At 48.6% G+C, this 15192-nt stretch overlaps 4 protein-coding genes across 4 annotated transcripts; 2 read left to right on the top strand and 2 right to left on the bottom strand.

The window, feature by feature from the left end:
- Positions 1-1002: 1002 nt before the first annotated feature.
- BDR25DRAFT_375319 (major facilitator superfamily transporter) lies at positions 1003-3620 on the bottom strand (the record flags this gene model as incomplete). Its single annotated transcript, XM_033697385.1, has 13 exons — positions 1003-1234; positions 1284-1453; positions 1502-1597; positions 1665-1893; positions 1940-1985; positions 2039-2052; positions 2108-2351; positions 2405-2684; positions 2752-2793; positions 2841-3006; positions 3056-3086; positions 3136-3337; positions 3521-3620. 13 exons carry the CDS (start codon positions 3618-3620, stop codon positions 1169-1171), a joined length of 1686 nt encoding a protein of 561 aa, XP_033553236.1. The 3' UTR covers positions 1003-1168.
- Positions 3621-5878: 2258 nt separating this feature from the next.
- On the top strand, positions 5879-9073 carry BDR25DRAFT_65690 (uncharacterized protein). Its single transcript, XM_033698882.1, has 3 exons — positions 5879-6187; positions 6257-6871; positions 6920-9073. The coding sequence occupies exons 1-3, from the start codon at positions 6148-6150 to the stop codon at positions 8935-8937; spliced, it is 2673 nt and encodes an 890-aa protein (XP_033553235.1). The 5' UTR covers positions 5879-6147; the 3' UTR covers positions 8938-9073.
- A 1516-nt stretch (positions 9074-10589) lies between these two features.
- BDR25DRAFT_252342 (uncharacterized protein) lies at positions 10590-12994 on the bottom strand. The gene is made up of 6 exons (XM_033686172.1): positions 12847-12994; positions 12454-12791; positions 11955-12320; positions 11254-11849; positions 10790-11201; positions 10590-10703 (listed from the first exon to the last, which is right to left on the bottom strand). The coding sequence occupies exons 2-5, from the start codon at positions 12774-12776 to the stop codon at positions 10837-10839; spliced, it is 1650 nt and encodes a 549-aa protein (XP_033553234.1). The 5' UTR covers positions 12777-12791; positions 12847-12994; the 3' UTR covers positions 10590-10703; positions 10790-10836.
- A 352-nt stretch (positions 12995-13346) lies between these two features.
- Positions 13347-15024, top strand: BDR25DRAFT_300415 (WD40 repeat-like protein). Its single transcript, XM_033689365.1, has 2 exons — positions 13347-13443; positions 13490-15024. Exons 1-2 carry the CDS (start codon positions 13359-13361, stop codon positions 14722-14724), a joined length of 1320 nt encoding a protein of 439 aa, XP_033553233.1. The 5' UTR covers positions 13347-13358; the 3' UTR covers positions 14725-15024.
- Positions 15025-15192: the final 168 nt, after the last annotated feature.

Raw genomic sequence — 15192 nt, 5'->3', positions numbered from 1 at the left:
CTTGGTGATGGAGATGTACTAGCTGCGTATTTAGTCCGAGCTTGGTTTCCCTTCAGTGCATTGCATCGCAGTGCATATATTGGATTCACGAAAAATTTCAACCTCCAAGGCAAACCAGTTGGTTGGGATATGCTCTAGGTAACATTAAGTTCTAGACTATCCATAGTTTTTACAGAAGAAACAGACAAAGGATGTCTCTCGGTGTGAGACTGTTACCATCTTCCAGGGAAACGTCCTTCTGATTCCATTCGTTAGATAATAGGGGGTTGGTGGCTGATCATGGATGCATGCAGGTGTCGAGGAACGTGATCGGTGTGCAATCACCAGAAGCCTAAAGGGCTCCAACCAGAAGAGGCCATGGGAAGTTATTTCAGGTTGTGTGAATAGGCAGGTTAGCATTCCATCTTCGAAAAGGTTGTAGAACAATCTACAAGGGAAAACATGAAGTAAAAGAGAATTCCTTTCATAATATGAACTGAGGATGATGTAATTTAGTTCTTTCAGCTAGCAGAGCTACCACGAGGCCAAGGATTGGTCTACGTGGCACTGCTGTGCTCAGAGTGTTGTTATACAACCTACTTTCCCTACCACTCAACGCCCCCGTTGTGTTGCACAGGCATAAGTTGGACCGCCAGCCATATCGGCAGGCCTATTGTGAGCTACAACAGATGCAAACCAGCGTTCACGTGTATATCCGACCCTTAACCCGGTCAAATTTGAGGCGTAACGTGACATTCAACTTCCTAACGGCCCAGCGGTGCGTTCCGAGATGTACTTACCCGCAGATCACCCACATATATCACATATGTTAACGACAAGGATAAAAGAAAGTCCGCGGGCGATTCCAGGATTAAGATAATAACATATAACGGTCGGACATGGTCGCACTGCGTTGAGCGGTACAACGATAGTGGTAAGACTGTGCGAAGAACGCTTTGGGAGGAGAAGATCAAACTATCATTACAAATTATACTTTCGAGGGAATATGATTACTATCGTTCACTTTAATCTTAGTCCCATAGCCACTGATGTTTACTGGCTAGCATCATTTTCCTTCCGAGACCTGCGCACACCTTGCCATGCGATTGTGCGACTAGTTCTGCGACGTGTTGTGGTATTTGTATACAAGCTCATAGACGTGCCGAGAAGTCGTGCACGCACGTCAGCTTTAGACAGCGAACTTCGATCTCGCTCTCAGCCTTGAGCCGTAGAAGTATAACAGCCACATTCCGATCTACACTCAGTCAGCACGTAATCACCCCTTCACATTTGTCTAAACTCACGATGCCCATAACACTTAGCCCACCAAGTAAACTAATACCCTTCCCGACTCCGAGGTTGATATACATCGGACGAGAGAATAAGACGGCCCCAAATGCAAACAACGATCGACAGAAATCATTTCCGGCGAACAAGCTCGCTGCATACTGAGGGTACGACATTGGAACATACGCTGTTTTGCATTAATACTCGGTACCGGGCGGTGGGATAGGGGTCATACTAAAGATACACTGCATAATAATATATACGGATGTGGCATATATGGTGATACCAATTACGCTAACAATCCAATGGATGGATGCCCTGGCAGTCCAACCTAAGCCTTGTCAGTACATCACAGATTATCTTTCCCACAGCTCTAGGTGAAGGTAGACGCAACTTACCGAAGATGAAGAGTCCAACAGTGGGGCCGATGGATGCAAGCAGTGAAGGCCGTAACCAGAATTCCTGGGGGCCAAGACCACTCTTCAAAATACTTGGAATCACATAGAAGTGAAGGTATGAGAAATAAATAGCCATGGCAATGAAACATCCGACAATAATGCAGACGAATACTATTCCTGTCTCGCCAACATTGAATCCGTACATTACGGGATAGACGAGAGGGAAGACCTATTTATGGTGAGTGGCTGCGAATATTAAAGTGCTGGAAACTGACCTCAAAAAAGGAGTAGTAGATACCGTAAGTAAGGGCTGTGTATACGCTAAACGCATGTCAGAAGGTTAAAAGGGTAATGAAGAGAATGTAGATGCATACTTCACGAAGAAAACCTGAGATCTAATTAGCAACGAGAAATCTTCCTATAGGGAAGGTGAATTGACGTACCGCGGGATCCTTGATCGTAATCTCAATTGGTTTCACAATCGCCTCAATAACGATACTCCCGAGACTAATACCGCGTCGATCAATCTCGGTTTGAGATCTAATCTTCTCATTACCGGACACCTTCCTCAGTCGGGCAGCGCGGTGTAGCAATATAGTTGAAGGTTGAGTCTCAGGTAGGAAAAAGAAGAACAGAAGAAAGACCGGGCCAGCCATCCAAATAATTTCCCATTGACTCCAGCGCCAGCTATTGCACAGTTAGCTAGACTCTCAACCCCTCAGAGTGTAAGTATGTCGTACTTCTCTGCGTAAACCGCGAAGCCTGAGAGCAGTGGTCCAATTGCTGGCGCTGCAAAAGCAAAAGACACCCAACAGGCCACACTGTATGGGAGATAAAGAAGAGAATACATGTCTCCCATACTTGCGCCTCCATTCGCAAGGCAGGGACTTCCGAATAGACCAAGGAGGAACCTCAAAACTAAGAGACCCCCAAGGTTATCGACGAGGGCCGTAGGTATGGACAAGAGGACAAACAAGGCGAAAGTGGTGATGTACGGTACATTTCTCCCGAAAATAGGAACTAGATGGTAAAGTGAGCATAATATGGACTACGTGCTTAGCTATTAGAGCCTTCTTCTCCGCCTTACCTTCAGATAGAGGTGCAAACACAAGTGGTCCAATTCCATATCCTACCCTTGGGTTAGTAAATGAAAAACTTGAAGTGAAAAGGTCATACCTAACACATAGAGAGCAAGGCCAAGTGCGGCCTTCGTCTCCCCGACATGAAATCTCTCCATAATTAGTAGTTCACTCGAAATGTAGATTGAGGATGATGCGTATACGACAAAGGTGTAAATATCGATTAGGAAGGCTGTCCATGCCTTCTTTTTCCAAGACCAATTCTTCAGAAGAGTCAGAATTAATGTTTCAAGGACTTGAAAATTATCATACCTGAGGGTTCTCTGGATCGTCAGTACGATACCTATTCTTCAATTAACATCCGAGCCATGACAAGAACTATCGCTACTGACCAGTCCACCAATGTAATTCCATCAGCAGTTTTCACAGGTTTGATCGGGATAGATTGTGATCTCTCCAACTCCATAGTTTCTTCCGCAGCCAGTCTCTCCGCCGTATAAGGAAGGGTTCTCGTGCGCTGGAGATTCGAGGCTGCGGAAGCTATCCGTTGCATGCTGGAGGGTTTCGATTCAGCCTCGGATGAAGCGGTCTCCGCTTTTTCAAGGTCAATCGTATCATCTGTAGTAATCTCTTCCGATTCTTCAAGAGTGACGGGTGGCTGGTTGAGTTCGTTTTCAAAAGGCAACTCCGGTTTCTCAAGGCCATCCGCTATATCCTCTCCAGTTTTCGGCTCGTGTGGGGTGCCGGGCTTTTGCTGTTCAGAATAGTATATGGGACACTGGAAGTCTGGTTTTTCTTCGCAATATTTGAAGACACGGTCACCAGTGAGATACCGCAGAAGCTGACCGAATGGCGCGTCACGCACAAGGTCCAACATCGTCATCAAAAGTGATGAAGTGTTGGCGCAGACTGATGTGATTAGGGGTTTCCACCGAGCGGTTTCCCTTTGGTCTTGTTGTTTCCTGCGGTTTAACGGCCCCGTTGAGATGATAATCGGCACAGAAAACAGGGGTTGTAGATTTGGAACAAAAAACAATGAAGCGCAAACCAAGGAGATTCTTCGTTGCTTTAAAGAATGTCCTCAGTGACCTTTGAAATACTTCCTGAAGAGGAGATATGACAAAGCGCCACCATCTTCAAGCATATGCGATGCGATAATCTGACGCGTTTACTCTGATTGGCTGTGCAAGAGTACAGCATGCAGCACGAGCGGTGTCTCATGCGGTCGAGGTACTTTGTGATTACTCTGAACGCCGAATGAGAGCGGACTTTACGGACTGTTATCCTTGACGATTCGCAGGTAAAAGGCTGAAGCCTTGGCGTGGCTGGCCTATGTTGATGGCACTCTGTTGCCTTTCACGTGTTGGTGATGACTAAATGCGCCTTCGATTATGAAGAACTTAAATCTCCTGCAGGGTTGAGTAATCCCTAACTTCGCGACATAACGTTAACATATGCGGAGGTTTGTGATAGGTTAAACTAATGCAAATCTTGAATTATTCAGCAGAATAGTGAGTTCGAATGCAGAAAAGGGCGGTTAGACGTTGCCCAAAAAAAAAAAAAGATGGAAGACAACATTCGTATACTTCACCTTTCAGTTACATTCGGGGGGCGGTGACGAAAAACTCATCATGGAGTCGCGTAGTTACGTTAGGCTCGAACTAAGTGATACTTCTCGAATTTTCGCTGAGAAATGCATGCCTCTGCGGAAGAGTCAGAACTGTCGTTTTGGTGGAGTCGGTCTAGCTTGAAGTCCGAGCCTGGGTCTCGTATCCTAGACGTTCGGCATATTATAATACTCCAGCGAGAGCGAATTTAGTGGCAGATTGCCAACAAATGATGACTGCATGGAGTGTTAGGACGTGACCGGGCCGCGAGATTCCGGCATACGTGTCGCCTTTCTGCAAACGTGGAACTCAACATATCCACACCATCCTTGATTAGATATGGGGAGGTAGAGTTACCAGGAAAAGCAATCGACGAGGCAATTTTGATTCAGAATAGAGCCGGTCAAGACTTCTTTCCAAATATGGGAGTCCTTCCTGTGGAAGACGAAGACAGGTGGCTAGGATCAAGGCATTAAAATTCAAGGCCTCCTGCGGAGCAGTGAAGATGGTGCATTATTGGACACAATGTGGAATGCCACATAGGCCCCATGAAGTGCTCTTGTCCTAGAATGGTAAAGCCTGGTAAAAAAGGTAACTCGGCCTGGTGAGTTCTTCGGAAAAAAGCAGTGGTCGTGCAATTTGAGTATGGAGAATATAGAACACACCATACATGACCTGTATGGTGAAGGGTGGATAAAACAAAGTTACTCGGCCCATTATATGATGTGATGTAGAGTTTCAATCAGCACAAAAGATTGTTGAGACATCCTCCATGGATAGCTGGGACACGAAGAAATAGGGGACTGATGTCAGGTTCAAGACAAACCCTTTTCACCCGAACATCGATCGTGTCGCGGCCTTGGAGACGTAATAACCCCACCACAAACATGTACGTCTTCAGGCAGATATACTATTATCACCGGTACGGTGCTGTTCAACCCAGTTAATGCGTGTCGTAATAGGTAGTAGATAATGTATAAGCCATGTGTAGGGTAATACTGTCTGAAAGTTGGCAAATATGATTCCTAGAGAGACGCGTGTCCACTTTGGTGCAGACTATTCGAGATGCAGACTATTCGAGATGCAGATGATTAAATGCCGAATGAGTGGAACCAGGGTGGACAAAGATTTTGCGGGAGCACATGGAGCGATGACGCATTCCTGGAAAGTATAGAGTCCGGCGTGCTCAACCGCGTGGTGTTAATTGAACTTCGTGTTCATCTTTAGATATTGCAATCAATATGCAACATATGCAGCGATCTGGAGCCGAGATGGCGTGGGATGTTTGGAGTAGCGAGCACTAGCATAGCAATCAGAAAGACATATGAGGATATGCAACCCAAATCATAAGCGGTCTACCACGGAATCAAGGGGAGAGAGATGGAAGGGCGGCCAGTGATGGTGATGATAGATGTTTGGTGTTGAGGAAGCAAATCGGAATGGCCTGTGCGCTACCTCGGCAAGCTAAGCGAGCCCCTTCGTCATGCATCACGACAGCATCGTGGGCGACATTCAACACCACGCCCTGCCCAAAGATGGTCCAATAATATGGCTAAAAAGACGAGAAATATGAAATCTAGTTTGCCCCGGCTCCTCATTGTGCCTGCTCCCCCGCACGTGTCTCAAGTAGGCCTGATTCTGTGACCAGTCGACCCCTTGTGGCTAGCTCCCAACCACCTCAACCAGCCTCATGTGGAAGCCAACCACCACGTACAAAACTGGCCCTGCAGCCGGCCTATAGTCTAGACATGTTATCCCCACCACCGCGACAATCCTTTAGCGCCTTGGACGAGCGACATGAGCCTTGAGACTCCATTCCAGCTCAAGCACACAAACGGTAAGCCTTCTTCCCTCGACAGACGCCATGAGTGTGTGCTGGCATTTGCAGAAACTGATTTCCTCTGAGTAGTCAGCCGCCCGCAGTTGTCGCACTCGGGTTCAAAACAGAGCATCACCGCCTCCGAGGGCTACTACTCACTGTCCGACCACGCCTCGAGCGAGAGTGATGATAAGTCGAAGCCGACACCAGGCCGCTACCACACGCCGCCTTCTCGCAACCGCTCCCCCGCACAAAGCAATGAGCTTTCGCTCCAACAAATTGAAGCTCCAGTGACATCCTTGAAGGGAATTGGCATTCCCAGACATCACCTCCAAGCTTCAGATCTCTTATCGCCCTCGGTATCCACCATCGTCGAGGAGAGGCCTGAGACGCAGGAAAGCAAGCGCTCGAAAATTCGGCTTGACATGGACTCGGAGTCACTTGCCACTACCCCGGGCATGGATGACACGCCGTATATACGCTTCGCTATCGACCAACTCACCCGCGACGAAGAGGTGCGCGGCTCCCGCATGTACCCGCGGATCCCCTCTCCCCATGATGAAGAGTACCCCGTGGAACGCATCGTCTCAGACGACGGGCTAGGGTACATGGACCAAGAGCGGGCTCTGGAGCGGAGGATGTCCCGACAACCGCCCCCAAAGCCTCCCAAACACGCGTCTAGTCGCAGGGGAGACTCATCAGGTGCGCTACACTATTCCTCTGACTGGCGTAACAAGCTGACTTCGCTAGTCCAAAAAGACATCTTCGTCCCTTTCCAGCCTACGTCTGAGTCTCTCACGCATGCACCCCTCCGCTTCCTCCCCGCTATCCTTCGACCTCTATGGCTCGGCGTATACCTCTTCCTCTGCCTCCTAATGCTTGCCTGCCTGATCTTTACCGCCATCTACTCGAATCGCAACAATGGCACTGGCCTCTGGAATTACATATCCTTCGGTGACAACCGCTACTTTGTCTTCGAATACTTGCCCACCATGCTCGGCATGGTAATGTTAATGTGGCTCTTCCAGGTCCAGATCGCCCTTCAAAGGATTGTCCCGTTCATATCTATGGCTTCAGAATCTCCCAACCAGCGCTCGGAAGCGGTTTTTCTGCAATTATACCCAATGCAGTTTCTCCTTCCAAAACTTGAATATTTCAAGGGCAGCCAGCCATTGATTGGAGCGTGCTTTGTAGTCTTCTGGCTTTTTGCCTGGACCATCCCACTTCTTGCATGTTCATTCAATGTCCGGTATGATCTGAATGATCGCGTCTGGAGATGGATTGCCGTGCAAGGCGTAATCTGGACCGTTATTGTTCTCTACATACTTTTAATCCTAGCACTCATTGCTTTAAACGTCTTCCTCATTCGGAAACGGACGGGATTAAAGTGGGATCCGCGATCTCTGGCCGACATTATCGCACTTCTCGAGCGCTCAAATATTATGAACGACTACAACGGTTCCGAAACCTTCGAAAAGAACGAGTTCAAGCAACGCCTGGGGGGTCGAACGGACCGACTAGGCTATTGGAGCACCACAAAGCGACCCAATGATGTCTTCTACGGCATTGGGGAGGAAGGCGGGGCAACCAGGAGATATTCCATCGAACAAGGCCGCATCCGAGAGAAAGGCCCTGAGAGAACCTACCCGGAACCGCCGCTCCCAGGGACACAGCGCCCTGGTGACTTCTCAATCCGAATGGATATCCGTAGCCCTGGCGTTCGCCTAAAATACCTTCCCTGGTACCTCCGTGACACCTCCGTCATTGCCTGGATCGTTACGGCGACCGTACTCCTTATCGCATATCTCGTGGTCAGCTTCGTCAACAGCGCTGTTCGACTTGGTTTCTTGCCTCAAGTTTACGCTCGCACAAACTCTGCTGGCTTCTCCGCTTCCAACTTTTTGTACTCTTTTATACCCGGCCTCATCGGTCACTTCTTCTTCCTTGTAATTCTTACATTCGATTACTCCATCCGGTCCCTTTCTCCATATATAGCTCTCTCTTCTAAAGGCGGGGCAACAGCCGAAGCCTCACTCCTCGTCGACTATTCATCCCGCCTCCCCATCTCCGTAACCCTCGCTGCGCTCGATAACAGACATTTTCAACCTGCCTTCCTCTCCCTCGTCTCTCTCTGCTCAACTACTCTGCCTGTTTTAGCGGGTGGGTGTTTTTGGACGCAGTACTACCCCAACTCAGACATCGTCCGTGTAGCTGCTGATCTTCCCGGGTACTACGCCCTCTGCTTTTTCCTCGCGCTCTACACCATTTCGATATTCGCATTGCTCCCTGGTCGTCGTCGTGGTGCACTACCACATCGATCTTCTACACTCGCAGAGGTCATCTCTTGGGTGTATCAATCCCAAATCCTGACGGATCGCGCCTTCGCTCGCCCACAAACGAAACCAGAGCTTGTGACCCGTCTCATGGGATCCGCATACCTAGAACGAACCTGGGCGCGCTCTCTCACTGCCCTCGTCCGTCCAAGCCGAGATAACTTGCGCGGTGACTCCCCAACCGATCCCACGCTCCTCAATGAAAAGGGCAAAGGAAAGGGCAAAGAGAGGCAGCGGGATCACGAGGTTGATCCTGAGAAGCGCAATAGCGTCCTCGAACCTGGAAGGATCAAATACGGCTTTGGCATCCATGTTGGCAGAGATGGACTCGAGCATCTGGGGATCGATAGAGTCAGGAGAGGAGGAGAGAGGAGCGGACGAGAGCTCGTTATCTGGGAGGAGCAGAGACGGAGGAGTTGGGCTGGGTCTGTCTAATCTGCCCTCCTGTCATCATTCCGCTTCCTCGAAAAAGCTTTTATTTGGTTGTTATCATGCATATTTTTTTTCAGTGTTTGCGCATAAGCATATGGGTTCCGGATTTTTATGGTTTACGGTTAATGGTTCACGGCATGGTTATGTGGTGGTCATGACATTAGATCTCTTTCTACCACTAGCGATGGCGTTCACGAGTTTCCCATCGGCTAGCTAGGCTTACCTTCCATGGCGAGCTGCTACTATTACTGTACGAGTAGTGTTCACATAGATGTCTAGATGAGATGAGTGGGTAGACGCTTAGTATGATTCGGAGATTGCGACGAAGTTAATGTGCTTATGAGAGACAATCGGGAATGAGAATAGAGACGAAGTACACGTCTTAAAGTATTATTGGCCTGCCTATTCATGCATACTATGTGAAGAGTAGGGTTTTCTGGAGATGGGAAAGTTGATATATGGTGTTAATGTACGCTACAAGGGAGTTGGTCACTGCAGGCGGGTTTGAAGTCAATGACTAGATCCTTCCGACCTTTCACTAACTCCTATCCGTTTGTTTAGATTACAAAATACGTTAGGATTAAGTAAGTGCTGCTCAGGAATGTTCGTGAATGGTCTTTGCAGGAGGTGAGAATAGAGTCATAGCCAAGAGCTAGTAGTTCATCAAGCTCGGGCGTTAGAATGAGCCCGGATTAACGACCCCTACTGTGGGAGTCTGAAGATATGCCGGATTGGTTTCCTCGGCGTGTGTGAGAGGGCTAAGGTGAACAACGGAGACTTATGTTAAATAGGGCAAAAGCAGACCTCTCTCCTAGCTTAATACAAAGATCCTGCATTTTGGAGTAGAGAGGCTTGGACAGTTCACGCGAATTTGTAAGGTACAAATGTTGATATTTGCTCCAAAGGTACTCTAATCTTCTTGAAAGACCCTCCTTTCTGGTTCTTCCAATCATCACACAGACGGCTTGCGTTCGGAAGCTTCTCCCGAGATATCTCCTGGTTGCAATGTTCCCAACACGAAGGCATGACATTTCAACTTCCGGAGCACCGGTATTCCACTCAATCCCAATGCTTTTTCCACTGCGCCCCGCATTCCCCCAACCCGGCCACCTGCAAATATCCAATCCGCGTGTGTATCCTCTCCCGGTCGACTATACGGTTCACTTCCCCTCTCGTCCCACAACGCCATGCAGCAAGCTCCACACTTCATGGCCAGTCCAACGCCCCCTATTTATCAACTATGTCACTGCGTTGCCCGCATGAATCCCTCCAAGTCTCGACAATGGTACTAGAAAGTGTTGGGAAATACGTGATACTCCTCCAGCTGAGGGCTCACCGCTTTTTGTCCCGATAATCGTTCCCTGAGGCAATTAAAGTATTGTTCAGAGGCCCTTCCTCCTCTCGGATTCCGATGCACGTTGGAATCGATAATAGTCTAGAAACAAACCCGTTGCTTTTTGTCTCTGCGTCAAGATAGCATGAAACTTGGTGATTGGGTCGGGGAAATATCCTCGCCAAACAACGCCTGTCTTCCACTGTGGAAACGGCGGTGCTAGGAAACGAGTTGTAAAATAGGTGTGCGACATTTCTGAAGCAAGAAAAGTGCAATTCGTTTTTGTACTGCAAGGATATGAATTGGTCAAGTGTGACCAACTCGTGTTCTGGACTGCCAAGGACCTGAAAACGGGCCACAGTCTTGAGATGAAGTCAGGGCCCTTGACAAGAGTGTATAGACGCGGAGATTCAGGCTCTATCCTGAGATGGGGTCCCTATGGCGAGATGGGGTCCCGAGTTAGTGGCTTCTGGATTCTGACTGTAGAGGTCATCGCACATGCTCGGGGATGGTGGTACATACCCGCTCAGTGGCAGGGTGCAAGTCCGCGAAAAGAGCTTTACTGTGCCTCAAGCACGAGGCTGAAGTTTCGCAGTGTCATCTTTGTCTTTGTTCTCTTCGGCTTCCTCCCACAAACACCTTGCACATACACATTCACCACCCAGCGCTCCAGCAGCCCACTCCCGTCTCTCCTTAACAGGAAGTGTGACATCGCAGTAATGACTTAACACCTCCTCTCCGGCGAGCAGGCCTGATTGATGTTTAGGTTCTCCTCCCTTCCATTCCACTAAACTATCTCGAACTAAAAACTTGATGCTTCCTTGCCATTCCCAGGTCACATTAGGGTTGCAGCTATGGTTGGCCAAAGACCAAAGAGGATGAACAGCTCCGATCTCTGGGCGACCATCGCGACCTTGTTCTGCAGATGCCGTACCTTCGCAAATTTTAGCAGTCCGAGCATGATTACAAGCAACTATATTACTGACCCCGAAACTTTGCATAGAGCGTGTTGAAGATCCAGGTGTCGTATCGATGACTCTGCTCAAATATGTTGACATCCATCTTCAAGAGGATATTTAGCGGGTTTAAGACATTGAGATTGAAGGAGAACGGTAGCGTTTGGGGAACTGATCGGAAAGGGTCTTTGGGGTATTCTTCACTATCCACACAAGATATTCGATCGAGGTTGAGACCATGGTAGTCTCCCCATATATAGCGTACCTCCTTTAGATCGAGTGGGTGCGCGCCCTGCACCTCTGCTAAAGCCATAGCGCGGATGAGGAGGAGACTATACAACACGTCCGGCGCTTCGCTGGGGCGGGCTTTCTTTTCGAAACTGACTCCGCAGAGAACCGGGTGGTATTGTGATTGAGCTAGTTCCAGGCACTCTTCACTGCAAAAGAAGACTTCATTACAGTCATCGCAAGTGAGCGTAACGGCATCTTCGTCAAGCTTCTTGCTGCAGGCATCGCAGTAAAACTCGTGGAGCCTTGCTACTGCCGTCAACAATGATTTCTCCCGAAGAATAAGCTCACCAGGAGATACTTCCTCCTTGGCAAAAATTCCTAGCTGCTTAACTTGGCTGAATTTCCCATTCAGGATACATGTAGTGCTGGATTGACTGTAATCAATATGAGCGAGTCTTAATAAAAAGGGGGGCGTCTATTTTGACTAGTAATTGGCTTACCTCGAAGTTGGGTTCCAGGATGCTAGGAGAGGAAGGGTTGTTACTTTAACCTCTAGCTTCGGACCAGCACTTTTCATCTCCTCGTTGAGAAGTCTTATGGTTTCCGGTGAAAACCTATTAGGTTCATGGTGGTTCCATGGATAAAGTTCGCGGCGGACAAGTCCTTTGTCTGGATACTCCTCGATATCTGCTACATCGAGTGTCTCTCCATTGGCCTCGAAATAGGACTTGACTTTGAATGCTAAGATCTCTCGATACGACTTGAAATGGTCGGTATTGGGAAATTCCCGGAGCGCTCTGGAATTGTATTTGAAAGCGCTTCGCAGACACCCGCAGTCTATGAGACAGCTTACAAGGATTTCATACCTATTTCCCATTAGCAGCTGATCTCAACTGGTTAGTGGAAATCAGACGCAGATGGTTAGAAGTGCTAACGAGGGAATATAAAAGTTGTGTCTGGTAGTTTGTTGAAGAATTGAAAAGAGAGAGAGATGCGTACGCGCATTCAGAACAAGACGTCTTTGCCCAGTCGACGGCATTTTGGTCTTCAACCTCGAAGGCATCTTGGGCAGTGTTTGCTTGTATGGATTCCAAGTCAGACTTGGCCGTCCGCAATGCCTCTTCATAGTATTCGCCTTCGCCTAGAACCTCGTCAATGAGTAGAAGGGCTTTGTACGCATCGCCAACTGCAAGGTCTGGGTATCCCAATGCTTTGAATGCTTTCGCGAGCTTCAGCCGCAGGATTATGCTGTATGGCTGGTCGGGTAAACACCTTTGAAGCTCTTCGAGCCCTTTAATCTTTCTGCTCAAGACGTTGTGCATTTCTAGTTCCACTGTCTATGCAAGTCAACTACAAGAACAGGCAGCCTTGGTGTCGCCCGAAATCACGTGCCTTTGGTCTTGGTCAAATTCCGCGCTTCGGTTGGAAAGGCTAGAGAAAAAAGGCAGCAGAGCTGTGCCGCAGTTTTTGAAGCGGCAAGCGCCCCCCGCCCCTCTCGGGATTAGCTGGCCTAGAATAGAAGAACTTTGGCGGGGAAGAGGTTTGCAACGGTGAGGTTGATGAATATTTTGGAAGAAGGTTGTGCGAAATGGTGGGGCAAGGGTCGCCAAAACTTAGCGTGGTTAGGATTGACACCCGGACTCACCCCATCAGAATTGCCACAATCACTCACTCTTCTACTCGACAAACGTATTCTCGGTTCCAGGAAGATGTTGCCTCGTGCCACGGAGCTGGTTGCTCGCTTTCTGAGGATGAATGGATACACCGAGGCATGTCCCTAGGTCTCCTTTCACGTAGCATGCACCTAGCTAATGCTTCGCTAGACATTGGCGAGCTTCATCGAGGAGGCCGGACTGTCGCCAGATGCAGGAGTTGCGTCCGCTGGTGTAACAATTGAGCAAATCATGGAGGAAAAGAAGGCCTTCGATATTAGTCTCAATTTCGAAAAGCTGGGAATTGAGAATCTCAGCAATGGCTGGCGAAGGCCAGGTTGTGGTTCTTTGATTGTCAACGACCAATGCACTAACGGTAACAGCACCCTCCGTTCCCGTAGTATTGGATACGCTTCCCACCACGTCCAACATCTTAAGTATTCACCTATTGGACCTGGTCACTTTCAACGATTCTGGGACTGAAGGCCCGAAGCAATGTATCGCCACCGCGACTGCAGACAGACGGCTAAACCTAATCAAGCCAGATCCTTCGTGTTTCTCCTTGCTCCGTTCTTACACTCATTTTCAAGACTCGCCAATTTTAGACTTCACTGTAGTGAATTGTAAATACCTCCTAACTGCTTCCATGTCTGGCCGGTTGCTTCTATACAACACAGAAGCAGACCAAATCTTGGACGAGAGAAGAGATCATTCTAAATACATCGTCAAGATCGCAAAGTGGTCAACCGGTTTGTCGATGCTTGTCGCAAGCGCGGGGTGGGACTCAAAGCTGAACCTTTATCGCCTTGAAGCCACTGACGATGGTATTGCGAAAATTGGGGAACCTGTGGCAACACTAGGCCTAACAAGCATCCCCGAGACAATCTTGTTCATTGAGTCATCTATGGTTTCATCTCCAATTCTCTTGCTGTCTAGAAGAGATTCTACCTTCCTCTATTACTACTCCGTCCCTCCGCTAGGTGTAGCCACCTCAGAAATCACCCTTTTAGGAAAGCAGAATCTAGCACCTCTAAGCAACGCGTGGGTAGCATTTAGTCCGTCTGACGTCCAGTTATGCCCATCAGACCCATCTCTTGTCGCCGTCGCGACATCTACGACTCCGCACATGAAGCTCTTGCTCGTGCGACTCCTTGTTCCACCGAACGGACCCTCTGCTTCCAATGTAGATGACAGCGACCACTACGCTTCACACAATACCCTAGAGCCCGTTATAGACTCCCACAACACGCTCAGCTCCACCGTTCAAGCGTCACAAGCCCGAGAAAATCTTATCATGAGGGATCGAGAGGAAGCCGCCATTATTCTAAGCATAAATACGTTGGCTCCACAAACAGCCTATTCCACACCGAAATTAGCTTGGCGGCCGGACGGCTCTGGAGTTTATGTGAGCTCCGACGACGGCGTCATCCGAGGATTCGAAGCAAGTACGGGAAAACTTATCACGAGTCTAGAGGGCCATGCTCCTGGATTCAAAATTCGCTGCCTTTGGGCCGGTTTCGTAAAAGGGGATTCTACAGACATGTCAACTAGTAGGCCGGAAGAATGGCTCATTAGTGGGGGGTTTGATCAAAAGCTGATTGTGTGGAGAGATGTATAACGAAGGCCGACCGAGTGGATGGCATCACAATTCCTCACGGATGGGGACAGAACAGACTCATGTGACGTGGGAACCAACCACACTGGTTTTGTAATCCACAATTGGCAGAGGAAAAGCAAAGGTTACGCCAGGGATGGCTTCGGCGACACCCGAAAACAGATGACTGTCTCTGCCGGACTATTCAGGCTTTACAAGCTACCTCAATTAACGACCTTCATCTGCGTTAGTAGAAGCATGCGGAGACCGCTCCCGTGAACTGGAGTTGTTTAAACGCCATAAACGACCTACCTAAAATTGCAGTGCATCAATTTCAGTGTTTAAAACCCGAGCCCGACCCCAATTCTTAAGTTAACTGCCGAATAAAGGTAGAAGCCTTAGTTAATCCCTTGTGACACGCAGGGTTCTTGTTCGAAGCCAACCTAGATCTATCGATTACTTGAAGGCTTCAAGCTGCAAGCCTTGATTTGC

This window comes from Lindgomyces ingoldianus (genome assembly GCF_010093535.1).
Source record: "Lindgomyces ingoldianus strain ATCC 200398 unplaced genomic scaffold BDR25scaffold_3, whole genome shotgun sequence".
Lineage (NCBI taxonomy): Eukaryota > Fungi > Ascomycota > Dothideomycetes > Pleosporales > Lindgomycetaceae > Lindgomyces > Lindgomyces ingoldianus.
Note: the sequence above shows the minus strand (reverse complement) of the source record. Positions and strands in the feature narration are given on the sequence as shown.

Excerpts from the sequence above, each read along its gene's own strand:
- BDR25DRAFT_65690 (XM_033698882.1), top strand. The coding sequence starts at position 6,148 with ATGAGCCTTGAGACTCCATTCCAGCTCAAGCACACAAACG. Across the intron at positions 6,188-6,256 it reads CCAGCTCAAGCACACAAACG|TAGTCAGCCGCCCGCAGTTG; the intron begins GTAAGCCTTCTT and ends ATTTCCTCTGAG. Across the intron at positions 6,872-6,919 it reads TCGCAGGGGAGACTCATCAG|TCCAAAAAGACATCTTCGTC; the intron begins GTGCGCTACACT and ends TGACTTCGCTAG.
- BDR25DRAFT_252342 (XM_033686172.1), bottom strand. The coding sequence starts at position 12,776 with ATGCACAACGTCTTGAGCAGAAAGATTAAAGGGCTCGAAGAGCTTCAA. Across the intron at positions 12,321-12,453 it reads ACGTCTTGTTCTGAATGCGC|GTATGAAATCCTTGTAAGCT; the intron begins GTACGCATCTCT and ends AATGGGAAATAG. Across the intron at positions 11,202-11,253 it reads GCTCTATGCAAAGTTTCGGG|GTACGGCATCTGCAGAACAA; the intron begins GTCAGTAATATA and ends AAATTTGCGAAG.
- BDR25DRAFT_300415 (XM_033689365.1), top strand. The coding sequence starts at position 13,359 with ATGGAGGAAAAGAAGGCCTTCGATATTAGTCTCAATTTCGAAAAGCTG. Across the intron at positions 13,444-13,489 it reads CAATGGCTGGCGAAGGCCAG|CACCCTCCGTTCCCGTAGTA; the intron begins GTTGTGGTTCTT and ends TAACGGTAACAG.